Source organism: Lasiodiplodia theobromae (assembly GCF_012971845.1).
Source record: "Lasiodiplodia theobromae strain AM2As chromosome Unknown scaffold_1, whole genome shotgun sequence".
NCBI lineage: Eukaryota > Fungi > Ascomycota > Dothideomycetes > Botryosphaeriales > Botryosphaeriaceae > Lasiodiplodia > Lasiodiplodia theobromae.
Window position 1 is genome coordinate 479,860 of NW_023336399.1, and position 27,606 is coordinate 507,465.

The 27,606-nt window shown below is 57.0% G+C and overlaps 8 protein-coding genes across 8 annotated transcripts; all 8 read left to right on the forward strand.

Annotated features, from left to right (window-relative positions):
- Nucleotides 1-953: 953 nt before the first annotated feature.
- On the forward strand, nt 954-2,729 carry LTHEOB_140 (uncharacterized protein; the record flags this gene model as incomplete). Its single annotated transcript, XM_035510097.1, has 1 exon — nt 954-2,729. The coding sequence occupies one exon, from the start codon at nt 954-956 to the stop codon at nt 2,727-2,729; it is 1,776 nt and encodes a 591-aa protein (XP_035372142.1).
- A 1,177-nt stretch (nt 2,730-3,906) lies between these two features.
- Nucleotides 3,907-4,812, forward strand: LTHEOB_141 (uncharacterized protein; the record flags this gene model as incomplete). The annotated part of the gene is made up of 1 exon (XM_035510108.1): nt 3,907-4,812. One exon carries the CDS (start codon nt 3,907-3,909, stop codon nt 4,810-4,812), a length of 906 nt encoding a protein of 301 aa, XP_035372143.1.
- A 727-nt stretch (nt 4,813-5,539) lies between these two features.
- LTHEOB_142 (uncharacterized protein) lies at nt 5,540-7,570 on the forward strand (the record flags this gene model as incomplete). Its single annotated transcript, XM_035510119.1, has 1 exon — nt 5,540-7,570. The coding sequence occupies one exon, from the start codon at nt 5,540-5,542 to the stop codon at nt 7,568-7,570; it is 2,031 nt and encodes a 676-aa protein (XP_035372144.1).
- A 1,129-nt stretch (nt 7,571-8,699) lies between these two features.
- Nucleotides 8,700-11,268, forward strand: LTHEOB_143 (uncharacterized protein; the record flags this gene model as incomplete). The annotated part of the gene is made up of 3 exons (XM_035510130.1): nt 8,700-9,213; nt 9,285-9,869; nt 9,941-11,268. The coding sequence occupies 3 exons, from the start codon at nt 8,700-8,702 to the stop codon at nt 11,266-11,268; spliced, it is 2,427 nt and encodes an 808-aa protein (XP_035372145.1).
- A 2,045-nt stretch (nt 11,269-13,313) lies between these two features.
- Nucleotides 13,314-15,545, forward strand: LTHEOB_144 (uncharacterized protein; the record flags this gene model as incomplete). The annotated part of the gene is made up of 2 exons (XM_035510141.1): nt 13,314-15,125; nt 15,228-15,545. The coding sequence occupies 2 exons, from the start codon at nt 13,314-13,316 to the stop codon at nt 15,543-15,545; spliced, it is 2,130 nt and encodes a 709-aa protein (XP_035372146.1).
- A 1,128-nt stretch (nt 15,546-16,673) lies between these two features.
- LTHEOB_145 (uncharacterized protein) lies at nt 16,674-18,851 on the forward strand (the record flags this gene model as incomplete). Its single annotated transcript, XM_035510152.1, has 1 exon — nt 16,674-18,851. The coding sequence occupies one exon, from the start codon at nt 16,674-16,676 to the stop codon at nt 18,849-18,851; it is 2,178 nt and encodes a 725-aa protein (XP_035372147.1).
- Nucleotides 18,852-19,437: 586 nt separating this feature from the next.
- LTHEOB_146 (uncharacterized protein) lies at nt 19,438-24,231 on the forward strand (the record flags this gene model as incomplete). Its single annotated transcript, XM_035510163.1, has 1 exon — nt 19,438-24,231. The coding sequence occupies one exon, from the start codon at nt 19,438-19,440 to the stop codon at nt 24,229-24,231; it is 4,794 nt and encodes a 1,597-aa protein (XP_035372148.1).
- Nucleotides 24,232-26,470: 2,239 nt separating this feature from the next.
- On the forward strand, nt 26,471-27,310 carry LTHEOB_147 (uncharacterized protein; the record flags this gene model as incomplete). Its single annotated transcript, XM_035510174.1, has 2 exons — nt 26,471-26,621; nt 26,805-27,310. The coding sequence occupies 2 exons, from the start codon at nt 26,471-26,473 to the stop codon at nt 27,308-27,310; spliced, it is 657 nt and encodes a 218-aa protein (XP_035372149.1).
- Nucleotides 27,311-27,606: the final 296 nt, after the last annotated feature.

Consider the following 27,606-nt stretch of genomic DNA (forward strand, 5'->3'; position numbering starts at 1 on the left):
AATCAGCAAACCCATCACGATGTCCAAGACGAGCCGCAGTAAAATCTTCATAGAGACATCCGCGAGCATGAATTGCTGCTTGGCAGTACACCTAAGATTCATACACGTGTTGGGTGACATGCATCCCTGCGGGCTTCGTAGCCGGATCCAATTTGCCTAACACCGGCCAGCGATGAGAGGAGGTGCCCAAAATGGCTGAATTAAAACGAGCTGGGCCACAGCGTCCATGCTCGCTGCCCGAAAGGTGAAGCTGTAGGCTCTAGAGATCGCCTGGACGTGGAGCTTAACGCAAGCTTTACGTTATGTCAGGCTCAGCGCGAGCTCCACGTCGTGCCGCGCGCATTGTTGTGGAATCATGTGCCAAAGCCGACTAGGCGCAAGATGCTAAGAAATTCTCGCTGGGGCAATGTTGCAGTAGAGAGTCTCCCCGAGTGTCATGCGATCTCCCGCATTGCGGCGGAGAAGAGAGATTCCCTGAACTGCTCCAAGAGATGCTCTTGCAGGCTGCGCTTCGTGATACCGCCTCCCTAAAGAAACACCAGATCAAGCAGTCCGCCCGTGAGCCCGCCTGCCGTGCCAAACACGATTGTGGTCGCATGATCGACAATAACACTTCGCATGCTATGCGTCATAGGGTTGCGTTTCCCGTCCACCTGACTGTGGAGCCGCGGACCGCGCCTCCGGCTCCGGGTTTCAATCACTGACGATTCAATAAGATACAATCAGACCTGCGGACACCCACGACCAACCTTCTCCATCTGCAACCCGACCTTCTTTCGACATCGTCGTCCACACTCATTCAGGTCGCCTGCACATTCCCTCGTTCGCGCCGAAGCGCATACGACTCTCATTCAGATATTCTAGCAACACTAGTAAGAGATGCCCTTCCCAACTACCACACCAAGCAGTTTACCTCCAAAAAGGAAACCCAAGCCAGGTCTAAAGCAAGAAACATGGTCCACACCAACCCCGACCGCCCCGGCAGCCCGCCCCAGAACCCCGACGCCACCCAAGGCGACTCTTCCAACACCAACGCAAGCCACGAAGCAAAGCCTCCATTCTCGAGGAGCATCACAATGGGAGGAACAACACCGGTTGCGCAGGAAAAGAATGGACAGTCTCATATCACCGGTTCTGGGCCCATCCCATTCAATTTGAGCGGTAGCCCCCAGACCACTCCGCCCCCGGTGGTCGTCCCGAAGACCCGGCGCGCTCTCCCGCTTGATGGGGAGACCACAGTTCAGCAGCACGGTCAGGAAAACTCGCACAAGGCGCCGGAGTCCCTGGCCTCTCGTAAGGGCCTGACAGGCAAGAATCCTGGCGGCCTCACGCTCTCCACTGCCTCAACGGTCGTTGACGACGCTCCGAGGGAGTCTGCTTCAGTCACGCAGCACCCTATTCACGATGTTCCCACTACTCCTGCTGGACCTTCATCGCAGGACGCCCTGAAGACCCCGACCAAGTCTGCCGGATCCGCCAAGCACGAGGCGTTCCAGCTGCCTATTCGACAGGCCAAGATCGACGCTGTCATCGCTGAGGAGTCAGAGGAGAGCAAGGAGGAGGCTAGCGAGCAGCCGAAAGAGTCCAGCAAGCTATCAGAGGAAGCCGACAAGCAGCCGCAGGATGCCAACACCAGCGTCGCTGCCACTTCTCTCCCCACCGACGGCAGCGCCCCCAGCGGCCCCAGTGCCCCCAGCACCCCCACCATCGCATCCCTCCAGGCCGAAATCGCCCGCCTCCAGGCTGAGAACGCCTCCCTCCAATCCACCCTCACCGCCGCCGCCGCCGCCGAAACCGACACCCACGCGCGCTATCACGTCCTGCACACCCGCGCCCTCCGGTCCGACCGCGAAAACCGCCAGTCCACCCTTCTCGCCGACCGCGTCCACCGCCACGGGCAGCGCGCGCACGACCGCGCGCAGCAACTGCTCACGCTCTACACCCGCGCCTACAACGACCACCGCGCCGCGCTGTCCTCGGGCAAAGACTGGAAAGCGCGGGCCGAGGCGGCTGAGAAGGAGAAGGCGGGGCTGCTGGACCGCGCGTTGGAGGCGGAGAGGGAGGTGGGGGAGTTGCGGAAGTGGCGGGCGGAGGCGCAGGTGGAGGGGGAGGGGTTGTGGGATAAGGCGGAGGGGTTGTTGGCGAGGGTGGGGAAGGTGGAGGGGGAGTTGAGGGTTGAGAGGGAGAAGGCGGCGAAGTATAGGAGGAGGTATGAGGACTTGAAGATTGAGAAGGAGGAGAGGGAGAAGAGGGAGAAGGAGGGCCAGACACAGCAGGGCCAGGGTCAGATTGGTCAGGGCCAGGGCCAGGGCCAGACGGACCAGATCCAGCAGGGCGAGAACCAGCAGGGCCACAACCAGCAAGTTGGTGGAATTGTGGCGGACATTGCGGCGAGGGTCATCGGACGCGTCAACAACGAGTTCGATCGCATCCTCGAGGATGTCTACGGCACGGACGTCGCCAAGGAGAAGATGGCGCAGGTCGGCTGGTTGGCGCAAGACCCGGTCATCCACGAGCCACTGGAGCTGGAGATGGACGACGAGAAGGATATGGAGGAGCGCGAGAAGGAGCTTGGCGGCTTCTTCAACTACTTTCACCAGCGCGGAGAGTTTGTCAAGAACGCCGGCATGGATGCCACCGAGGAACAGTTCAACAAGGCCATGAAGATGGAGGCGAGGGCTCGCGAGGAGGTTCGTCGCCTGGGCCGCAAGAGGACGAAGTCCTTCTAGATAATTAGTTGTATGATCGATGGGAATTTGGGGAGGGTCTTTCACCTTTCTTTGGGGTCTCCTGGCAGAAGCTCAGGTTGACAGCGATGGTTTGGAGTTTGTTATTCTATGGGGTATTATTACGGATGGTCAGATTGTCATACTGGTGAGACTTGATTACGGTTGGATAGATGACGATACTGGGGAGGCACTATTACGGATTGGTAGATAGACATACTGGTGGGGCATTATTACGGATAGACAGATAGCCTCAATTGTCAGGACCTGGATTGGTGGTTCTGATGGAGTTTTGCCTGCTAAGGGAATCGATGATGATATCTGGGGATAACTACGGAACGGCTTTTAGTAGTTTACCCCAAAGGGCAAAAGTGGACTTACTGCAGTAGAAAGTAATTAAGAAGGATTTTCTTAGCCTCTGAGACGGTTAGAAGCCAGAAACGGATCGTTCAGTGAACAATGCTAGACTGTATAAAGTGCATTCTCGTATATAGCAGACCTTTTTTTTAGTATAATGGCGATGCGAAACTAGAAGAGGATGACGGCTAACTTATAAGGGTCTGCAAACAAACCACATGTCCAATAGAAGCGAGAAACAGTCCACAACATGGCACGAATACGTCAAACCACGCGTAGTGGTTTAGCGTCTACCAAAAGCCGTGATGAAGACCACCAATCCAAACCCCACGATTTGTCAAACGCAGTCAGATGAGGGAAATTCAGGTGGGGTTGTCCATCTGTTTGCTGGTGGATGGTTGTTTGTACCGTACCAGGGTCTTGGCCGTCAAAACTACGACATTGCAGTTGTGACTACGAGAACAAGCCAACGCCCCCAATTTTTCAGCAGTCACGCAATTGCAGTTAAGACCAGTCAATTCTCTCTGACATCCTCTGGCCAAAAGTAGTTTCTCCTCGCTGTTAAAACCCGGCCTGTTCCCGCTCAATTAATCCCATTCCAACTCGCACAACTCACCAGTCTCAAGCACATACGCAAGAGATATATACGCCTTACAGCCTTACAGCTACCCATCAACTTCTGCTATCCCAGCAATCACTACACACACATCCAATCACCAATCACCAATCACCAATCACCAATCACCAATCACCAATCACCAATCACCAACCACCAACCACCAACCACCAACCACCACAAACACAACCCCCACCCCAATCCAAAATGGTCACCCGCCCCACCACCCCCACCCAACCCACCACCATCACCATCACCGCCCCCAGCCCTTCCCCGGCCGTGTGGAAGGAGGTCGGCGGCTACATCGAAAAAGACGGCGAGTACTACGCGCTAACCGAGACCCTGCACCAGCGCGCCCTCGCCGCCCTGCGCGCCGAACACGCCGACGAGCTGGCCGCCCTCAAGCAGGCGGCGCACGCCACCGCCCTCAAGCAGGCCGCCAGCGCCCAGTGCATCGCCGCCGTCAAGCAGCTCCGCACCAGCATGCGAGCGCTGCGCGCCGAGCAGGCAGCCCACAGGGCGACTAAGGCCAAGCTGGCTGACGCATTCGCTGCCATCGCGGACTTGGACATGGACGTGTCCGTCATGCAGCACGACATGGAGGAGGCGGCGGCTAAGCAGCGCGAGGAGAGGGATGAGCTGCGGCGCGGCAATGCGGGGCTGGCCGAGGTGTGCGAGGAGCTGGCGCGCGCCGCGGCGCATGCGGAGGCGGATCGGGACTTCGTCGTGGTGATGGCCGCGCGTGACCGGGACGTGCGCATGGCGGCGCAGCGGGAGGAGGAGGAGGAGGAGGAGGAGAAGCGGCAGGCGCTGCAGCAGGAGACGCGGCAGGAGGTGGAGAGGCTGGAGAAGGAGGTGGAGAAGGAGCGGGCGCGCGGCGACGGGCTGGCTAGGCTCGGCGAGCAGCGGGAGCGCATGGCGGAGCAGCGCAGCAAGACGCTGGAGTGCGCGGCGCAGAACCTGAGGGACCGCTTGGCGTATAGCGAGGAGCAGCTCAAGGCTGCGCGGGCGCAGATCCGGGAGGGGATCAAGCTGTACTGTCAGCTGCACGTCCGCATGGGCCAGCAGAGCGCCGAGTTGAGGCGGCTGCGGGAGGCTAGGGTTTACGATTAGGGATTTTGTCGATTGGGAGTTTCTGGGGTTGGGTTTTCTGGGATTTTGGAGTTTGGGGGTCCGGAGTTTGGAGTTTTTGATTTCAGGACTTCTTGCCTGGCGCCACGGCAGTTTGTCGGCAGCTGCACTATTGTATGTGGTGTGGGATATGTGCTTCTCTTCATACAGATTGTGGCAGATTTCCTGAGACAAAATGTATTGTTAATGTTTTACATCTCTTATCAAATTGATTAATGCTAGCAAGAATAGTTCTTCTAGCTGCATTATGTACGTGATGGGTATCACTATCTACAGCCCCCTATCGCAGCCGATGGCTGGAGCGAATTTAACTTTTGCTCATGGGTAGTTGAAGCTATCGTCCGGATGAGAATGTGGAATTTAAAATTCTACATACACGTCCGGACGATAGCTTCAACTACCCATGATATGAGCATAGGGACGCTATTCTTCGCACTGGCCTTTGTCGGTATTGGCAAACATGTTCTACACGCAGCCGCCGCTGACATCAAACTACATGTGCCTAAGCTCTTCCACCTCACACACCTGAAGCTTCGAGAAGCCAGCCACAAGAAACACACTAAACCCCATCGGTAGAGCAGCTGGTGCTGAGCATCACGGCCTCCTATCGATTAGCATTTTCTTGGCACTCCGGTCTACAAAACCACCTCTCTCGGCGGACCACCTCTCTTCCTCCTCCACCCACCTTCACCCTAAGGTCCAAGACAAGATGGATGATAGCGACGACCAGCCGCGGCTGGGTGTTCCACCCTACTATGTGATGCCGCAGCCTCAAGACAAACCTGAGGAAGGCCAGGAGCAAGGTCCTAAGGTTGAGCAACAGCAGCAAGACGTCCAACAGCAGCAAGATCTTCAACAGCAACCTCAGTGGGAGGTGAGCCAGGAGCAGTACAATCCGTTTGGCTTCGGCTTTTCACCTCAGGTCCAGCCTCACCCAGAGCAGCAACAGCTGGCGGGTAATGCACCTCAACCTGCGCCTCACCCGTACGGTCAATATGGCCAGATGCACTATCCTGCTTACTACCCACCGACGGGTTATGGCGGCCACCCGTATCAAGTTCATCATTCGCCAGAGCCGTTTCAACCCTCTCCGACGCCGGGATCCGAAGGCTCTCTTCCGAACACCCACCCTGGATACCCTGGAGAGCAACCCCCGCCTGGACAGCAACCTCAGTTCCAGCACCAGTTCCAGCATCAAGCCCAGCACCCCCAAGTCCAGCACCAAGCCCAGCAGCACTTCTATGCTCCTCCCCAGCAGCAAATCCAAATCCCACCTGCTGGTTACCCCCCGCCTCCGCACCAGTTTTCCGCCAGCTGGGCGCCTCCGGGCTACTATCCCAACCCCAACTCCTTCGTCAGCCAGACGACGCAAGGCGCTGCCGGCGGCCAGAGCGCATCTCCAGACCCCCCCTACTTGCACAACCCCGCTGCCACCACCACCGCACAAGGCCATCAGGCAGGCAGCAGCAGCAGCGCCAGTCCGGCACCACCTCCGTTCGACCAAGCAGGCATCCAGCACCACCATGGCGCACCGGCCTACCCACCACCGCCTCCTCCGCCGGCGGCAGCGCAGGCTTCTCCTCTCACCACGACCGAGCCGACGACGCACCACACCATGCCCGTTCCAAAAGCCGAAGCAGCAGCTGCTGCTGCTGCTCCGCTGCAGGGTCCTCCACCGTCGACGACGGCGGCGGCGCCTGATTCCGAGCCAGCCGAGCCGACGACGACGATCCAAGCGGGCAATATGATGGAGACGACGACGACGACGACGGCGGCGGCGGCTGATGATGATGATGATGATGGCGACGACGACATCATGCAGCAGCAGCAGCGGGCCCAGGCCCACGCCCAGGTGCTGCCGGATTTCCAGTCCGCGAGCTCCTCTTCCACCGTCATCCCTCCTGATCCACCTGCCGCAGCCGCAGAAGCAGTAGTAGCAGCAGCAGAAGCAGCACCCGCTTCCGCGTCGGCCGTCCAACAAGAACAACAAGCCCCCCAGCAGCAGCAAGACGAGACCCCTCTCCCTCCCTACGTCTCATCAGCCGACAACAGCAGCAATTCGACGACGGTTGATCATCCGCCGCCGCCCTACGGGCCCGGCGCGACGAATCCGTATTTCCGGTGCTCGCCGGAGACGGCGCGGTTGCATAAGCGGGCGGTTGAGCGCGGGAACAAGAAGATGGAGGAGGAGATGGCGCGGAGAAAGGAGGCTGGCGAGGAGGAGATGGACGGTTCTTCTACCCAGGAGAAGAAGAAGAAGGCCGTCCCGGTCGTTATCAACGTGCATGACGTCAAGCATACGCGCGTCTGCGTCTCCTGCAAGAAGAGTAAGCGCAAGAATTGCGATAGGCAGTGGCCGTGCGACAATTGCTGCAAGGTCGATCGGCCTTGGAACTATTGCGAGTACGTACTCACCGACGACATGGCGTCGGAGAGCGAGGGCGAGGGTGGTGGGGAGGAGGGCGGCGTGCGTGGTGGTGGTAACGATGGTGGTGACGGTGGTGGTGACGGTGGTGGTGACGCGATGCAGGGGCTGGAGATGCAGGATCAGCTCATTGCGACGGAGGGCGAGAACGCGCAGGCTGCTGCCGCTGCCGCTTCTACGGTGCCGGAACAGCAGCAGGACCAACCCGTCGCCGGCGGCGCTGGCCCCGCGCTCAACGTCTCGCTTACGCAGGATCAGCTGGCGCAGCTGCTTGCTGGCAACCCTGCCGCGGCGCAGCTGCTTGCGCAGATGTAGGCTGTTGCTGGAGGTGGTGGCGAGTAGGTGGGAGATTCTTTTGGGCGAGTGATTTGGATGATGTGGTTTGGTGGGGCTCCACTTGGGTGAGCAGCTGGGGCTCTTATCAGGACGTAGATGCTGAAATGATACGAAAACATTCTGACGGTGGCTTCATGTGCCTAATTGTGTGAGATTTTGTGTTCTGCAACTTACTGTGGGGTCTGGTAGAATGAGTGAGGGATGAGTTGTGGTTGAGGGTGGGTCAAGATTAGCTTAGCGCGCTTGCCTATCAAGGCTAGTTTTTCTTGATCCCTGCACGACATCATTCCGCTGCGGAAGGATTTGAGCTATCGTTGATTTATATCAGCACCGACGGGATAGAATCGCCCCATAACCGTCCTTCTTAGCAATGATCAAAAGGTTTTCCCAGAGAACAGCCCATCACAGTTCGAAGTTCATAGATCATTCGTGCCAATTCTATTAGAGTGAGGTCTCTGTAAGCTCGAAAGTTCTCCAACGCTGGGCTGCAAAAAACTGGGAAGTTAAAGCTCTTATCCGCTTGCAGTTGTCTACATTTAAATTGTGCTTCCACGTCCGGACAGACGCCTCATCTCCCCCCGTCACAAAGGGTAGTATGTCTTGCAGCCGGAGGCTTGCCCGAAGATTAGTAGATTCAGTACTCATAGGTGATTTGATCTACCATCTGGACAATAAGTTATAACTGTTGATACCTCTTAAATCTGAATAATGACTTTAATTACCCATGACTTGAGCGAAGGAATATGCTAGCACTACGCTACGGTGTACGGCTGGTTGTGGCGAGACGCTAAGAAGGTGAACGAGTGATGTATTGAGCGACCTGAAAAAAAGCACTAAATACCCCCCTTGACCGTCGCACCTGCCAACTGCTCTGTACGCAAAAAAAAAAAAAAAGCCAGGTAAGGGTATCTCTCACCTCAGAATCTAAATCGCTGCTGCGGTGAGGTCACTAGCTCACCCTCGAGTGCGGCCCGTGCATCTTTAGAATCGATGGCAGATGACTGGCGCGGTCTACAAATCATAAGCCGAGGATCACCCAGCATTTAGAGCTGCAAAACTTCCTATCAACTTCTCCCCTTGTCATCTTCCATTTTGGCGATCACCCGATATGGACCCTCCGAACAAGGTCACCATACCAGGCCTGACACTTCTTTTCGGAAATCTCCACACTCAGCCAGAGGAACAGCAGACCAACAACTCCACCGACAGTCCAATGCTAGACGGTCCCACCGACAATCCTCTCACCACTGAGGATCAGCAAGTCGTCGCCGGCACTCCCTCACCCGCGCCCACAGCCGACCCTGTGGCCATGGCTCCAAGCAAGGATCTTGCAGCTCCCAACCCTGCTGCGTCGTTCAACGAGTCAGATCTTCCGGACGACACAGCTTTGACAGCAATGGATACGGCATCCGACGACACCGACCCCGATGTCGAGGAGGAGCCGGAGCTCGTCGTGCCTCGGCGCTGCCTGCGCTGCAAGAACATCAAGAAAGGCTGCAGCGGCGGCATCCCGTGCGACCTCTGCACGCGTTCGGGACTGACGGCGGATGAATGTGAGACGGACGTCGAGTATGATGAGGCGCAGCGCAGGAGGCTGTCCAAGCGAAAGTCAGGTGCCATTCGTAAGTCTTTGCTCACTTCGTCGTGGGCGAAATGAGTCTATGTTGCTACTAACAAGCCACGTTTGAACAAGCTAACGCGTCAATCCCAAAGAGGAGCATGTCCCCGAAGAAGAGAGGCCACCCGCCCGGTACCGGCGCGCGTGGCGCCGCCAAAGAGGCAAGTACGGCAGTGGCGCCCGGTACCGACATGTCCGCATCCGCCGCGACAGATACCGCGAACCTGGAACCTGGCACTCCCTCAACCACGCCGCCTGACAGTCCGCCCTTCAGCAACGCGCAACTGATGTCGATCGGTGACAGCGTCACGAGCGAGGGTAACCTCCAGACTCCTCCGTCGCGCGCGCCTGCTGCCGCGTTTGCGCAGATGGCAATCCAAGAGACTCCTCACTTCCAGCAGCCGTCGGCTCCCGTGTCAACCATGTCGCAGCAAAGTGGCAGCGACAGCGCCAACTCCGGCGGTACGAACAAGCGTCGCGCCACGCCGGCCAAGACGCCGCGCAAGAAGGCCGAGTCGCCCACGCCTCGCGCTACCAAGGAGAAGAAGACCAATGCAAACGGAGACGGTGCCGAGAAGAAGCCCAGAGCGCCGCGCAAGCGTTCTACGAAGAAGGCCGATCCGAAGGGCGTTGGTCCGAACGGCGCGACCCCGGCTCAAGGTAAGTTCGATATCAGGCACCGCCTTTCCTGGCGAGAACGGATTTACCGCTGATAGGTGATGTTGTCACAGGCTCTGGTCTCCGTAACGAGATTCTCCAAGACGGTGGATCGGACAAGGCCACCCCGTCGACTACCGCCGGCTTCACGCAGCCTTTCGGAGCTGTCGGTCAGACTCTTACCTCTTTCACTCCCGGTCAGATGCCTGTGGGCTCCTCTGCGAACGCTCCGTACTATCCCTGGGTGATGCGCCCATTCGAAGAACAGGCCGGTAATTCATCCGGCCGTAGTGGCCCTCGTGTCGATTCGGAAAGCCACAACGCTGGAGTTCAGAGCCCTGCGATGCCCGATGCGATGGCTCAAATTGCTCACGCTGTAAGCATGAGTGACAAGCTCAACAGAGACCTTGGAATTGCTGGCACGGAGGCGCAGTTCTCCGTCGACGTGGAGCAGGAGATGCTCCGGGCTGCGGCGGTTGAGCGTATGTCCGCCATCCCCAAAGCCTTTGCAGATGCGGTCCAGAATCATCAACGCCAAGTCCCTGTGAGTAACCCCCATGCCGTTCCTAGAGTGGAGATAACTTCTCACGAACTTGTGCAAAAGGATTTCCAGCTTTCGGCTGACAGTCTCACCCGCTACAAGGTTTCGGACAACACCACCACCGGCGAGCCTAGCAACGGCACCGACGAGAACGGTCCCAGCGTCATCCCAAGCAAGAGGAACACGCCGCCTAACGGCGACCCTAACGCATCCAAGCGCCCTCGCACCGCCGAGCCCCAGCCGGCCGCCGCGACCACTCCCGTCCAGCCAGTTCCCAACGGCAACATTCAGCAGGCTCCGAACGGAAATAACCAGCAAGCTCCATACAGCAACAACCAGCAAGCTCCGTACACCAACGGCCAGCCCGCCGCCTACGCCGCGCAGCAGCCCATCAACCAAGACCCGTTCCCCTTCCCGGCGCCGCTCCAGCACTCTGACGACCCGCGCGGCCACCTGCTCACGCAAATCGTCTCCATCGCCGACCGCATCCACCGCTCCCACGCCGGCGCGTACCCGGGCTACCTCCAGCGCGGCCCCGGACCCGTCCCTCTTCCTGCCCCCGTCGTCCACGCCCTCACGCCCAGCGAGCTGCGCGCCCTGATCGTCTTCGCGCCGGGAGTGTCGATCAGCACCTACGCACGCCTCACGCCCGCCATGGCCGTCGCCGCCGAGGCCGAGCGCTACCTCTGGTGGTTCCAGCAGACGTTTGGCGAGGAAGAGATCGTGGCTGGCCTGCCGTACGATGTGCCGCCGCCTGGACATAATTGGGCGAGGCTGAGGCTGGACAAGCCGCTGCCGGTGAGGTGGAGCGCGGATATGCGGCCGCAGGGTGATTGGCCGGTTGGTGGGTTGGTGGAGTAGGAGGTCCGCCTTTGCCAACCAAGCATACTGCCAACCTGGTGTTTATGGGGAGTGGTTGCTGGGGTGGAGTGGATAGTTCTACTCTGCTGAAGTACAGAGCGGGAGTTACTGCTCGGTACGATGGTCTTTTACGAGAAATGGGTGATGTGCAAACGAAATGAAATGAAATGAGGGGAATTTTTCTGGGGTTCTTCTGAGGGACCTGGATGGTGGTGGTGGTGGATTTTTTCTTTCCTTCTTAGCTTAGGTAGTACTGTTAATAGAATGAGTACTATCAAAGATGGAGGATGCTTGCTGGATCGTGAAGTGACGAACTCGGATTGGTAGTTGAAGATACAGTACGGAGGTAGATATGGGATTTTTCAGTTGGCATTGACATATAGATGGTTGTTGCGCCTGCCATTGGTCAGTGATGCCTGTCTGGATGCCACCGTTTTCACAAAGGGAGTGTTCTCGATACTGCTCGTTCCAGCAGTGCATTGCAACAAGTAGCGTGTGGTTTGGCATGGTAGACATGATACAAGAAGCCCGAGGCGAAGCGATGTGCTTGGCGGAGAGGTTCGGGGGAGGCATGATGTTTGTGGAGAGTTGCGGGGCTAAGACTGCGCCGGCGGCTGGCCATTGGGTTAATCTGGGCGGCCGTCTCTTCACTTAACAAATTGAATATGGTATTCCCTCATGCTCTTGAGGAGCAGCATTCAACTTGTGTAGACGGATGATGCTCCCACCTGGACATGGATGTGCAATTGCGAAGTCCACCTTTACGTGTGGACAATTGCTTCAACCACCCACCCGCGGCATGAGCAAGAAACAAAGCAATGATCACCTTCAGTTGCAATCTTTGGGGATCTGTAGCAATCTCAGCAGTTTGTATGAAGGCACTTGCGAACCAAGCATCGCGGATCACCACCGGAAGACAGTTACAAACCAAGCGCCCCGGATCACCGCTGGCCGGAAGATTCCGTCCACTTCCACAGCCTTCGGCTCATCCACAGCCTCCCACCCATCCCGCGCCTTCCTTCTAAAGAGCCGGCGCATATGGGCTGGAGCCTGGCATTGCCGTAGCAACGGCCCCGGTGGGTCGGCACGAGGAACCCTAAGCGAGGCTGCCTACAAATAGCCCTCTTCCTTCGTCCCAGAACCTCTTCTTCTTTTTTTCCTTCATCCGGCGGCCTTGTCCTGAGCACTATTTTACATGAACTCAGGGAGGTCGCCTTTACTATAAGCCTTTGGCTAACTTTTTTCACAGGTCCCCGAGGGCAACGGGCACCGAGGTTTTTTCAAGCCGCTGACTTTCACGGCTTTTTTTCCCTCGCCCCGCCAGTCAAGGAAGGTGATACTGAGACTGGTCTCCTTTTCGTTGAACGCTTTGCCTTGAGCAGAGCTTCGAGGAAGAGGGATATCTGAAATTGCAGAGCCTTGAGCTTAAGCTTTGAGGTTGGACCCTGAGTTGAAGGTGGTTCTGCTGTGTGTGATATCGTGAAGCCGTGAAGTCTTGCCGTAGTGTTGGCGGCCGTCACTGAGCGGACACGACGCAGCGACGCGTCCCGTCGCATCCGCCAGCAGCAGTTCGTTCACTCTTCACCGTAATCGCGTCACCGCGTCGTCGCTCGGCATTTGCGTGTCGATGGCTGTGGCTCTGATGGTGTTGTGCTCGAAACCGCGACGCGACGCAGCGCGACGCGCATGCTCCCGTGTATTGTCGCGTCCGCGCCGCCGCCAGCGCAAGCTACATCACCAGTAGAAGCACATCTCGTGGCGTGAAAGAGGTGGTTCCAAGCAAAACTGGGTCCAGGCAAGCGCAGTGGGTGAGCGGCCGGTCTGGTAACACTTCGCGCGCGCCGTCGCGACTGCTCACCGTGACAGACAGACAGACAGCCTCTTTCCGCGCCGTCTCCGCAGATAACACAAAATCCATGTCTTCGCCCGGACGACCCCGCCCGCGCTTTTACTTTCGCGGTAGCCCACCGCGCCCGCTATCATCTACACCCGCCGCGTCACGGAGAGTACGCGACTCCACAAACCCGTCGCGCGAAGCCGCCACCATGGACAAGCCACCCGGCGACACCCCGAGCGACAGCAGGTCGGACAGACCAGACGCGACGCCTGCCGGCAGCAGCACGGCCGTAGCTGAGACCAACGCGACGCCCGCTGTCAGCGACATCGACGGCCGCTTCAAATCGCTTCGCGTGCTTGCGACTGTCGCCGCCGCCGTTAAGGCGGACGTACAGCCGCCCATGCCTGACCCACAGCAGCCTGACGATCAGACGCAGGAGCTTCAGCGCTCGCTTCAGGTTCAGCAGGCTCAGCAGGCTCAGCAAGTCCAGAAAGCTCCCCAAGTTCAAGCCCAGAACACTCCCCAAGTTCAGCCAGATCAGCAAGCCCCCCAGGTCCAGCAAGCTCCACAAGCTCAGCAAGTCCAGCCAGCCCAAGAGGTCCAGCAGGTCCAGAAAGCTCACCAGGCTCAGCAAGCCCAGGAAGCTCCCCAAGTTCAGCACGCTCCGCAAATTCAGCAAGCTCAGCAAGTCCAGCCAGCTCTTCCACTAGCTCAGCCAGCTCCACAAGCTCAGAAAGTCCAGCAAGCTCTGCAGGCTCCCCAGGTTGAGCAAGCTGAGGAAGCTCAGGAAGCTCCCCAAGCTCACCAAGTTCACCAAGTTCATCAAGTTCACCAAGTTCACCAAGTTCAGCAAATCCAGCACGCTCCCCAAGTACAGCAAGTCCAGAACGTTCAGCAAACGCACTCCCACCCCTCCCACTCCCACCCCTACCACGAGCCCAACCACAGCACCACATGCGGCTGCTGCAACCTCGCCGCCGACGCGCCGACGTACACGCCTGAGGAGCGCGAAATGATAGCCACTATCACGGCAAATTGGAGAGTGAGAATGGTGCAGGAAGGAAGAATCGCAGGGGACGATGCAGATAGTGCGGGGATCGGTGCCCGTGCCTCGCAGGAAGGTGGTGAGGTGGTGGAGGAGGGTGGGAGTGCTACCGCTGCTGCTGGCGCTGCTGTTGGCGAGGGCGCGGCGGCGGCGGAGAGGGATGACGACGAACGACAGCGTGAGGAGGCTGCTGGAGGAGCGAGCGCGGAGCCGGAGGCTATGGATTGGGCTCCAGCAGCGGAGGGGGAGAGAGCGCAGCGTGTACAGCAGAGGCAGGAAGAGGAGGTTGCCGGCGAGGACCAGCAGCAGAGCGTCGAGACGGCTGCCGCCCCTGTCGCCGCCACCGCCGCTAATATCGACGACCCTTCTCGTCACGATGAAGAAGTAGTAGTCAGCGACGACGAGGGAACCCGAACAACAGCTTCCCGCGCCACGAGCGAAATGACCGACGCCGCCAACAGGATGAGAGACGCCGCCGACAACCTGCGCAACATCGCCCTGCTATTCGGCGAGGCGGGAGGCAACGCCGGCATCATTTCCGCGCAGCCCAGCAGCGCCAGCAACACTAATTCGACCAACTCCCCAAGCAACGAGTCGAGGAGGCGCGCCAGTAGCAAGACGCCCGCCAGGCAACCCGGCGGTGGCGGCTCTTCTCCCCGCCGCTCCCACGCGCCGCCTCGAAGAAGCGGCGGCGGTGCATCTACTACTCGCGGCGGCAGCACCCCGGCCGCAACCATTGCCACCAGCAGCAGCAACGATAGCAAGAACGACAGCACGACGACAACGACAACACTCAGCTACGGCGAAATCTTCCGCATCGCCATCGACCCCGCGCCGTTCGACCCGCGCATCTACACGCTCCTCACGCCCGGCGCGGCGCTGCTGTGCGAGCGCGAGCGCTACGCCGAGTGGTGGCGCCGCAGCTTCCTGATCGTGCAAAAGGAGCCGCCGGCGGGACTTCCCACGCCGAATGATGTAAGTCAATCAATCTCACCCGAAAAGAGCCAATTCTTGAAAAGGGAGAGAAACTTGGAAGAGATCTGGATAACGCTTAGACAGAAAAAATTGACGCAACAGGACCCGCGAGCGCGCTGGCGTCTGGATCGACAGCTCACGGCGACATGGTCGGAACAGGAGTGCGCGCCGGCGGATGGTCCGGTGGGCACGGCGAAGGCGATTGTGGAGCCGTTGTTGGATCAGCAGGGGAGGCTGAGGGGGTTGGGTGCCGGTGGTGGTGGTGCGCGCGGCGGCGGCAGGCGGGCGGGGAGTGAGGGGCTGCTGCTGCAGCGGACAATGGCGACGCCGACACCGATGCCGACAACGGCGGCAGCGGGACAGAAGCAGGGAGGCAACAATCAGCGCCGGAATGGGAAGGATGGCTCTACGTCGGGATAAAGAGGACAAAGGGTTCTGGACTACAAAGGGCTGGGGTTGGTGGGACGGTTTGTGGCTTGCGCGAGGGGACAAAGGACGCTTGTTGGTGTCATTGGCTCCGATCGGAAGCGGTAATTTGGATGGGGTTTGGGAAACGGATTGGATACTGTGGGTTTGGCATGATGATGGGTGGTGGTTCGAGGCGGAGCACAGGTTTTCTCCGTCGCCGACTTCATTGGTGCCTGAGGATTCGGGCATAAATTTTCCTCGCAGAGCGGCGAGTTGCATTACTTATGATAAATGAAAATTGATGGACAGACTGCTTGAAAATTAATTCTGTCGTCCTAGCATATCAGATGTGACCATTCAGGAGGTGAGGCGGATTTTCATTGCCGTCGGTCGGATTTGTAGCAGCGTTGACTCCAGAGGTCCGGGGGTATCGCAGCCGTCGGCTGCGAGAGGTGACTGTAAAATCAGAGATGATGATGAGGAAAGCTCAGCCCAGAAAATTTCTCGCGGCGCAAATCTAATTCGAGCACAAGCAGGCAAACTTCCCAAACGTACCAAGCAAAGAACAACCAGGTCTATAAAAGACCGGTAGAATACAATCATTATGTGAACTTTTCAACTATCGCTTGCTATTACGGACTGTGGAAGCTTAAGCATTATCTAGCGTTGAGAAGCTCATGGAAAGATGGTCTCAATGGAGAATGACAACGCCTGCGGCCAATGCGAAATGGCACTCAGGACGCTGCTGGAGAGCTTCGGGTCTTGAATATATATCGAGTTTTGCGTCCCAAGCGCCCAGGGCGTATGATTATATGGGTCGAAGATTTGGAAGCGCAGGGCAAGATCTTTCTCATCCGATTGCGGACGTAATGCAGTCAGTGATTGCTACGTCGGCGAACTATCCGCGGAACGAAAGTTCCATATAGTCAAGGTAGTATGGCGACTACTAGGCCATTCGGTAAGTAGCTATAGCTGGAATATTCCGCCCACGCACCAAAACTACGTACTTTTTGCGGCGGCCAACACCTCCGTCCGCAGCGACGCGGCAACTCAAGACAACTTCAACTCCCGCATCTTGTGCCTGTCCCAGGCCAGTAACATCACTAACTGGTACTGAAAAAATACTGCAATCGTCCAGCCATGCCTAATCAGCCACCAGGAACATTCCCTATCCCCGAAGCTCGTGCCCGGATGCTCGCCGAGAAAATGCGCGGCAATCTTGAACAAAACCGAGCATCCACGCCCTCCGCCGCTTCCGACACCACCGGCACAGCCTCCTCCGCGACACTCTCGCCAACCGACAACCCCGCGACCCCAATGCCCGGCGGCGCCACGCATCCAGCCTACTACCAGCCGCCTCCGCCTCCGCCTCCGCATTCGCCGCAAGCGCCCGACGACCAAACCGCGACGCCCGCGACATCAAAGAACAACGAGCTGCTCCGCCACCTCCTCCTCCAAGAACTCCAAAAACACCCCACCACGGCGCCGACAACGCCAGCACCACAGCACCCCATGGCGCCGACACCAGCACCGAACCACATGGCGCCGCCCCCCCTCCTCTTCACACACACCCACGGCCGCGCCCACCTCCACCCGCACGAGCGCCTCGCCGCCGACATCCCGCGTCTACACGCACGACCACTACCCTACTACACCGTCGCTCCCACGCGCGGCGCGCTGGCCGACGACGTGACGGACTACATCCCCTCTCAAGCCTGGGCGAGCGCGGCGAATCTGCCGGTCGGACTGGGCTGGCTCGAGCAGCCTGAGTTCGTGGTGAAGCAGGACCACAACAGCAACAGGAACAGCAGGACGGAGAACGACAACAACACGCTCGTCCCGCTCCTCCGCGACGCGCAGACGGGCCGCGTGGCCGAGGGCGCGCTGGGGCAGCCGCTGTACGACCTGCCGATTTTGGCAAGTAGGATCTCGACGCAGGTCGAGGCGTGGCGGGTGGCGATGTGGCTGTGCTACGACGGGCGGGTGACGCTGTACGATGTCTCGGCGCGGATGCGCGTCGTGCGGACGAGCGAGCAGTTGGAGATTGTCGAGGATGCGTTGGCGCGCCGCGTCGTCATGTGGTGCGAGCAGCACGCGGGCATGATGTTTCACGTGCCCGTCGACGTCGTTACGGAGAGGGATGTGCGGCTGGTCGGCGAGCTGGGGGAGGAGAAGGTGTTGAGGAATGCAAGGTGGGATTTGTGGAGGCGCGTGCCGGGGAGGGGGGTGGCGGAGAAGGAGGAGGAGTACGAGAGGAGGGGGAGGGAGGCTGAGCCGGTGTTTGTGACGCAGCCGAGGAAGACTGCGGATGGAGGCGAAGGAGGGCTGGGGGCCATGTGGCCGGCGTTGCGCATGCGTGAAGGGGTTTGCTATGGAGAGAAGGCGGCCGTGGCGCTGGGGGAGTGGCAGGAGAGAGAGAAGGAGAGGCTGACCGGGGTTCCGCGGCAGAAGAAGAAGAAGGTGGATATGGCGGAAGAGATGCTGCATAAGTGGCTGTTTGGGACCAGGGCGCTCAGGGAGCGGCCAACGCCAAGGGATGCGGTGGCCATGAGCCGCGATCCGAAGTGGGCTTTGGAGAGGTGGAATGTCGAGCCTTACGATCCGGCCGCTGTCGATCCTCGTCTCCAGCACGATACGGGCGCTGGACTCCACAGCCCTTATCTGAACAGCACCTGTCCTACTGTCGCTGCCGGCGCGTTTTCTCATCCTCACGGTCAGCCTCCGGACAACACTTCGAACGCCGGTCACGGCACTCCAGGAAGCGCCGGGCTCCCCATGCAGAATTCCACTGCTCAGACCAGTCCTCATCCAACTCTTCCTTCGGCTTCTCCACATACTCCTCAGATGTCCCTCCAGTCACCTACTCAGCAAGCTTCTCAGTCAGCTCCTGCATCGGGCCCCCAGGTTCAAAGCAACGCCGCCATGGGATTGGGTCTCAGCAACATCCACCTCCCCAACACGGCTCAACCCCAGCATCATCCCTCCACACCCACAGTCCCTGCAGCGATGCCATCTCCAAACGCCTCGAGTACGATGCAATCTCCCAGCAGGTCACCTCAAAGTGCCGGCGCAACGATCGGACAGCGACCCAGTGGCCCATTCACTCCTCCGTTGCAGCACGCTCAAGCTCGCCCAGCTCCTGCGACTGCGCCGGCGACCCGATTCGTCAATATGGACCGAGACTCATACGGTCGTCCCGACAATCAGGGTGTTGTGCAAGAAGCACATGCACGACGTACCCCGACGCCCAATGCCGGGGACTCGCTCTGGCCCAATACCTTCAAACCCCCGTCCCCAGCAGGAGGACCTGGAACGTGAAGCGTTCGGGAGTCTTATTGTTAGGGAGGTCACGGTTCATTTGGTTTCATATTCAGGAAAAGTTGTTGGATGTGCGGTCGGTTAAGGGAAACGGTTCTTGGATTTCTTGGCGGGATACCTATGCGTGTGCTTCAACGGGGATGCATGCCCGGTGGCTTTCAGTTCTACATGCCCCATGCAAAGACTTAATTACTAATGTTGCCGATTCTTTGAGTTGCAGGAGGGAAGATGGACTAGTCTTCATGCGGAGGTCTTGGCGATTTGGACATGTCCGGCCTCCGAGTTTCTTTGAAGTTGAACTATGAAAGATCAATAATGATTGTGTTGCGATAACCATGCGTCCAGTCGGTCTTCCTCATGAGCTGAAAGATAAAGAGAATGATGAGGACTCGGGAAGAAAGAGATGTGTGTGCAATATATACGTGTCAGGCTGCAAACCTCGATTCCGAGTGTTACTTCGTTCAGTCATTCATCAGACCAGACGTACGATTCGCAACAAAGCCATTTGTCTTCGAGCTCCGCCCAGGATTAGCTTGCGACTGTCCACCTTTTCTGTTCTTCCTCATCGCTGTTTGGTTCCGACAGAATGGATGACAATGACGAGGAGGGCGATTACAACGGTGACTTCTATGCGAAGCTACCAGAAGGAGCCGAGGAGCCCCGGTTACCAACATTTCAAAATTTTTCATTCGAGGCTAACCCAGCTGCTGAAGCTGGCTCTTCGATTGCTCAACAATCGACACAAGCCGACGGTGGGCAGCAGGATCCGCAGCCCGAGCCCGACGATGTAAACGACGATTCAGTTCCAGTACAGGGCGGTGATGAAGACGAAAATGGAGAGGAAGAGCCAGTTACCTACGAAGCTCAGGATCGGGCTGTAGGCCAGTTTATGCAGCAAGTGATACAAAATGTCCAGCAGCAACATCCCGCCGGCCATGGGCAACAGCACACGGCACCAGTCCACCTCCAGCAACCATCAGCCCAAACCCAGCAGCTTGCTTCGACCCTGCCGCCCGGGAGACAGCGACTACGGGTCGAGCGAACCAATGCCGAGTTCGACACTCAAGATCAGCGCATCGATTATTGGCTCCGACGAGGCAGTAGCCACCTCCTAGGGGATCGGCCTCGGGAAGCCGAGCAGCAAGCCATGACGGCGGACGGGTGGAGAGCACGCTATGGAAACATGTCTGCGGCCGAGAGACTCGCTCATGACATCCCGACGCCCCCTGGGCAGCCCCCAGTTCAACAACGCACTAAGCGAAAGTGGTGGTCACCCGAGGTGGGCACGGGAAAAAAAAAACCCAAGCGCAAGGCCCAGCCCAAGACCAGGGGGCGGACGAAGAGGAGAGGGACGGCCCGGCCCCAGGGCGGCGGCGGCGATGACGACGACGATTACAAGAGTTTGGACGAGGGCGACGAGAATTTTACGACCTACATTCCCGAGCAGGCTTACGTTGCCGAGGACAATCTACCCTACCTGATGGGCATCCGCGAGATCGACCCCACGCTGCCCGCTGCTAATGATCCTGAGATTCCTGGCATGTTGACCGAAAACGGTAGGGCCGTTCTTGGTCCCAGAGGCGCACGGTTACGCAATCTGCCGATCCTGCCGCGGCGTATCGGGGACAAGTGCCCGGGATGGCTCATAGAGGCGTGGATGCGGTACGACAAGCGCGTAAGCATACAGGACATCGCCGATCGCCTCCCGCAAGCCAAAAAACAGCCAATAAAATCTGCAATTGACTACCGGGAAAGGAAAGGACTGTTCATGAAGTCGCAGAAACAGCGTAAAAATGTCAAAGAAGAAAATGCGGCTCGGGACTTCATTATAGCTACGAAAACCGACTGCGAAGCTGCGGATATCTTGGACCCGCCCGCACCCAGGTCGGAGACTGATGACCAGAGGAGGGAAAGAGTTGAGAGTTTGAGGCAGAAAATCTTCCGGAACACGGTGTGGGCGTTTCACAGAGATCGCAATGGGGTGATCCGGGGTATCAAGCAGCCAGGCGGGGTTTCGGGTGCTCACTTCCCACTTCCCCCGCTCGCTGGACTAGATGCTACGCGATTGCGAGCTGCCAGCGCCAAGAGAAATCAATTAAGGACTTATAGCATTGCCGAAGGCAATAGCACCAAGTGGGAAGCGTTTGCCGCAAGATATCCTGAAATATGCTGGGGCCACCGCCGAACTGGAAAAGGGCCCGCCGAGGATGATACTAATAATGCCAGCGAGACCTCCATGTCCGCTGCAGATCCAAGCACGCAAGGAGACCACAACACAGCTTTTATCCCGACTAGCGGTCTCAACATAGCTGCTGAGGAGAATTCCAACCCCTCGACAGCCGAAGAAGCGATGGCAGCTCTTTCCAGGGCCAGAAATAGGCAAGGATCTCGTTCTCGTGCAAATGCCGACCCATCCACGGTTCTTTCCACGCACACTAGAGAAAGGAGTAATCAGGCAGAGACAGTAGATGACCAGACGGAGGACGACTTTGATCCTGGAACCGAGGCGCCAGAATCTACAACAGAAGACCAACAGAAACAGCCACCCAAAGACGCCAGGATATGCTTTGACTTCGTCGAGGATGAGGTGCTCCATAGACTTGAACTGCAAGCACTGGCAAATCTACGCTTTCGTGCAGTGCTTGGAATTCCCGAATGGGTACAACGGCAGTTGAACCAGCTATCCCAAGAACAGCAAGGCACGGACGCTGGAGAACAAGAGCAGGAAGATACATTCGGGCCAAGACAAACAGTAGACATTGTGAGGGAAGCCGTGCGTGCGGGTAGGGAGGCCATTCGCTTGAATGTGTTCCGCAACCAAAACTGGCGATATAACCACAACAACCTACAAAGCGACCGCGAATCAAATAATAGAGTCCTCGTGTTCCGATCTGCCATCACTCTCCTGACCATCCTTCGCCATCAGACAAAAGATAATATCATGTCCGCGCTCGATGAAAATGACGAAGACCTCTTAGCAATGTACGCGGGCGAGAACGAGCAGGCAAGGAAAGTCCGCGACGAATTTGCGTGCCTTGTCACACGGCATGTGAATAAACATTGGAGGGGATATTTCCCAGAAGATTTCGGGTTTGGTCCGGAATACATAGAATCACCATCCAGTACGGCTGGTGGCGCAACACGTTCTTCGGCCACCGGAAGCCAAGGTCAACAAAAAAGCCCATCGCCGACGAGACCACAGAATGCCAGAAATAGGCCAGAAATGGGTTCTCCGAGTCAGCCAGACGACAACGACGACAACGATGACAACGACGATGACGGCGGTGGCAGAGGTGACGGCGATGGCGGAGGTGACGGCGATGGCCAAGATGGAGAGGAACCAATGGAAAGTATGGAATCATTAATGAGACACCAACTGGCTGAGCGGCAGCAAAAGCAGCAGCAGCAAGCGCAAGACGCCGCCCGGCAGAATCTGGCCCCGAGTCCGAACACGACCACCAACAACCAACCGGATCCCAATCAACAACAACACGAGCAAGGAGATACGGACAAGCCAAGCACCGAGGCCACTCCTCGACGAAGAAGTTCTCGCAGCGCGTCAGCAGCAGCAAAGGCAGCAATACAGCAGCAAACAACGCCCACCCGAACAACGAGAAGTAGCCAGCATAAGCGAGTGCCATCGGACCAAATCGATCCGAGTCTATATGGCCTAGGCCTCGGGGGGCCTCAAGCATCACCGGGAGGAGGAGGAGGAGGAGGAGGAGCGGAAGGACCCATGAGTCCGCCGCCGCGACCAGCAGCCATCAACACGAGCCCACGCACGCCAAATGGTCGAAGGCAGGCACCGGTGAATGCGTTGTCCCCTCGCCGGAGTCCGCGGCTGTTGAGGGGGAGTCAGGGGAGTGCTCAGCAGCAGCCGCAGCTGCCAGTGGAAACCGAGCCAACAGCTAATACGGGTGACTGGGAGGATGGTGATGTTTATCCGGGCGACGATATGCTTCACGGCCATGCCAGAGAGTCACCAAACACGGCGGGAGAGCTCATGGATCAGTTGACACAGGAGAATGGGCGGTTCGCTTACCCATCACCACCAAGTGCCAGAAAGTCTAGAAGCCAAGCTGGAATGTATGGCAATGGGCCTTATTATATTGAACCGCAGCACGGGCTGCAGGGGCAGCAGCATCATGCATCGTACGGTACCGATGTCCACGAGCATGACCCGCTTGCTCAGATGCAAGGTCCAGGACAGATGTGGCACGATCAGCAGCAGCCGCATCAGCCGCAGATGCCAGGGCCACGGAATAGTTTCGATGAGATCGGACAACGGATCGTGACTGAAGTTGGAGGATGGAACATGACTCAACGGCAACAAGAGCTGGAGCAGATGCTGCAGCAACAACAACAACATCAGCGACAGCCGTTACCGCAAAGTCAACAACTCGGAATAATATGGCAATACTCAGATCGTATCCGTCAATTAGACCAAGCACAAGGACGAGTCCGCCCGCAACGGCCTCCAGCCACGCACCCACATCCACCGCACCCTCCCGTCCTCCCGCCCGCCCAACAACCCACGGCACAAGCACCGATCACAGACCCCCAGCTCGAAGCAACCGCCGCCGCCACCACCGCACAAGCCCCGTCCACTCAGCCACCACCTTCGGCGCCGGAGCCACAGCCCCAGCCGCAGCCGAAACCAGCAGCTAAGAAGACAGCCGGCGGCGCCGGCGCGAGAGGGAGGAAACGAAAGGCCTCGGAAGATCCAACAGACAACGCCTCGACCACCCAACAGCAGCAGCAGCCGAAGACGAAGGCGAAGGCGGCGACGAAGAAGACAGCCACAACGGCGGCGGCAAAGACGAGGGCGACGACAGCACCACCACCACCGCCGCCGCAGAAGAAGAAGAAGAGAGCACAAACGCCGGCGGCAGCGCCAGCGCCAGCGCCGCCTGACCCGTCGACGAGGCGGATGACGAGGGCGCAGACGGCTGAGGCTGCTGAGGCTGCCAAAGCGGAGGAGTCGGGTCAGGGTGATGCTGCTGCTGCTACTGCTGCTCCTGCTCCTGCCGAAGATTATGGTGGTGGAGCCGATGGGGAAGGTGGTGCTGGGGATGATAAGGAAGCGGATGATGCTAAAGCGACGACGGAGCGGGCGCCGGTGAAGCGGAAGAGAGGAGGAGGAGGAGGAGCTGCGAAAGCGCCGTCGAGCCGCCTCCAGAAAACCCGGAAGGCGGTCAAGGATGGTAGGGTTAGCAATGTGCATGAGGTGGTGGGAGACCCGCCAAAAGGCACTAGGGGTAAAGGATCGACGCAGCCGGGGAAGAAGAGGAAATTGATGGGTGAGGAGAAGGAGGAGGATGATGATATGAGGGATAGAGATGATGATGATGATGGTGATTTTGATTACAAGGAAGATTAGGGGTCGCTGATGGGGAGGGTTTTTTACCCTTGTGTTCCTTCAGCGTCTTATGTTTTTGTCCTCTGTTTCGAGCAAACCCGCTTCTGTTTGGAGAATTTACTTGCCTGTCTGTTTGATCGATGCTTGGTCACTCCTCTCCTTTCCAATTTTCTTTCTACATTGAACACCCCTCGATGATATCACTCTATTATTTAGTGCTGAAATCCTCATGCAGAAACTCGAGTTTTGCACTTAGTCCTAAAATAGTCTTTACGACAGGCCTTCGAAAGCTCCTACCAGGTGCTGGAATCTGGTTCAATGATGCGTGGCTGATCGGACTTTCGTATGCACAGATATGCTTCAGCTGGCTCGCTTGAGGCTGCTTCGCTTATCACCCCGCTATTAATTAGACATCTACAACACTTCCCCACACATCCAGCCATCTGACCTCAACAAGCTGTCTGGGGTCTCCGATCTCATTGGCGCGAGAATAGATCTGCAATTGGCATAGCTGCATGCACGGGGCCTCGGCGCAAAACGAAGCGCCGTGAATTTCTGACGTGTTCAGATACGAAGGATGATCGGCACTCGGATTTTTCAGCTGGCCCACCACCAAGCTGAAAGCTACGTCCGTACTCTAGCCCAAGATTGATGGCAACCGTTCGTGAAGACCACCCCTTCAGCTATTTAGTTGCTAGATATTTATCGTAAGTACAGCTGTTTCAATCAGCATTGCCGCGCAAAAGCAATTTTCTGCGTGCTAACATTTTCTCCGCCATGGCTAGGTAAGTCCACGATATTTCGAATCGCTAGCCATTTCTGTCGACGATATAATCTTCACGAAACTGACGCTTGTATACCTAGGTCTAACCCAGAATTAAATGAAAGGGCCAACTATTTCAGCCGTCATAGCGAACACGCCAGCCAGGTGACAGATGAGACTTGGAACCTCGTTGGAGAGAGGTTCCGCCGCCGGCGCGGATGCGCGACCCATTCCGATCACTTCCTCGAGCGATGTAGAGGCCCGCCATTGGACGAGACCAAACTTTGTCAAAGATGCTCGAATCTCCGTTTCGAAGACAAGATCGGTGGAAAACCTCTTGACCTACCGGCCGCACCATCACATTTCGTCGCCGACATGGCAGTGGTAGACTTCTCGTGCGCCCTCTGCCAATTCCTACAAAGACTTACCCCGGGACATGACCATCACTTTCTGTGCGGGCGCCCCGAAGGTGTTCGAGAAGAGATCACTTTCTCCTCATTGGTGGTACCCGATCCAAATTCAGTCGGCTCGTCCAGATCAAGGGATGCCTCCAGATGGCTGAAATTTTCCACCTACCGCGACATACCCACGACGAAAACCAAAGGCGATCAAAACTGGCCCAAAGGTTCCGAGATGGTGAATCTCGATGCTCTGAAAGCCAAGTTTGAGCTATGTAAAACGACACACAGAGACGTGTGTGGGGCCCGAAAGTTACCACCAGTGAGCGGCCTGCTGCTGATCAACTGCGAGACGATGAAACGCGAGGCTGCCACGGCCGACATGGAATATGTGGCCTTAAGTTATGTCTGGGGACCGGCTCAGCAGAGGATATTTCTGGACGAAGAAACGCTGGACGAAAAGCAGCTTCCACGGACGATCCGCGATGCTGTTAATGTTACCTTACAACTGGGTTTCAAACACCTCTGGGTTGACCAAGTTTGCATCAACCAAGACGGAGCCCATAAAATGGACCAAATTCGACAAATGCACTACATCTATCGCAACTCCGAGATAACCATCATTGCCGCAGCCGGCAGCCATTCCGACTATGGAATACCAGGATTTCCAGGAGCGCCTCGACTTCCCCAGATCCTTTGCAGAATAGGCAATCATTTCTTAACTGAGAAAAAGATTGATCCTGATTGCCGGATAGAATATACTCCATGGGTTCGCAGAGGTTGGACTTTGCAAGAGGAAGTCATGTCGAGAAGAACCCTTTTCTTCACCGATCGAGAGGCCTGGTTCTCCTGCGCTTGTATGGCGCCAATCCTTGGGAGGGAGTTTGCGGATGCTAAATATAGTCCTAATCTCAAGATTGGTTTCGCATTTCGCCAACAAGAAGCAGCCAAAAGCTCTTTTACCCCTCTCTGTACCGCCTCCGCAAATACGCTGCAGTACCACAGCTCTCAAGAATTCATACTCCTTGTCGAAGGTTACAGCGGCCGGGACTTGACCGTCACGGGCGACGTTATCCACGCATTTTCAGGAATACTCGGAATGTTCGAACAGTCGAGCCCTCCAGTCCATCAAATCTGGGGTTCACCTATTTTGCCGCTCCAGCATATATCGTCGAACGGCCACTACATGCCAACATCGGGCTACGTGCTGTCGAATCCTCGAAACCCGTCACTGGAGGGGTTTTTACGAGGTTTGTGCTTCCAACACAAAGACCGCGATCAAAGGACTTCACACACCCCATTGGTCCGAAGACTCGGATTTCCAAGTTGGTCATGGACCGGGTGGATTGGACCGATCCGTTTTTATTACCTTCACGAGTATGATACAGGATTCAACACAGACACAGGACTTTCAATTGATGTCGAATGTACAGATGGGACTATTCTGTCCTGGGCAGAGTTTGAGGAGCTTGCATACCTCAAGACACATCCGCAGACGATATCACGATTCATTCATGTTCAAGCTTGGACAATGGATGTGAAGTTGGAAAACCACAAGTCGAGAGACGAAAGTCGCAAGTCTTGCTTGTACCACGTCGTTCAAACTTCGCATGGACAGCAGTACAACAAAGTCGAGTTCATGAACGAAAAGTTCGAAGATCTTGAGACGGAAGAACTACGATTGCTATCCACCAAAACCTACACGGCTATTCTTGTGTCCGGCATTGAGAGGCTGTTCAAACCATTGGAAGGGATGTACTTCATGTTGGTTGAGATAAAAACAGACCACGCGGAGAGGGTAGGGATTCTGAAACTTGAGAAGGACTTCCAGTGGTGGGCCTTGAAAAATAGGCAATGGTTGAATCCCGGCATAGCATCGAAAAAGGAGATTGATGTTGATGGATTGAAACTCCAGTGGAAGGAAACTAGGCTCGGATAATGATGTCCTGGGGTCACTTTGGTGGATAATTGTATCATGTACATGGTGTATTTCTTTATGTATTATACATTCCTCAAATATCATATTGTGTTTTTCGATGGTTTATCTTAAAGCGATGATTGGTATCCATAGCGTGAAGAGAGATCATCATATGCTTTACCGCGATGGTCGATCCGTAAAGCGGCTATGAAGATAGGTGAAGCCTGTAGGAAACCTAGAGCAAGTGCGTGACTGAAAAGTAGCGTTGATATTCCAAGTAGAAACCAGTCTCAAATTTTCTATCCAAGAAACAACAA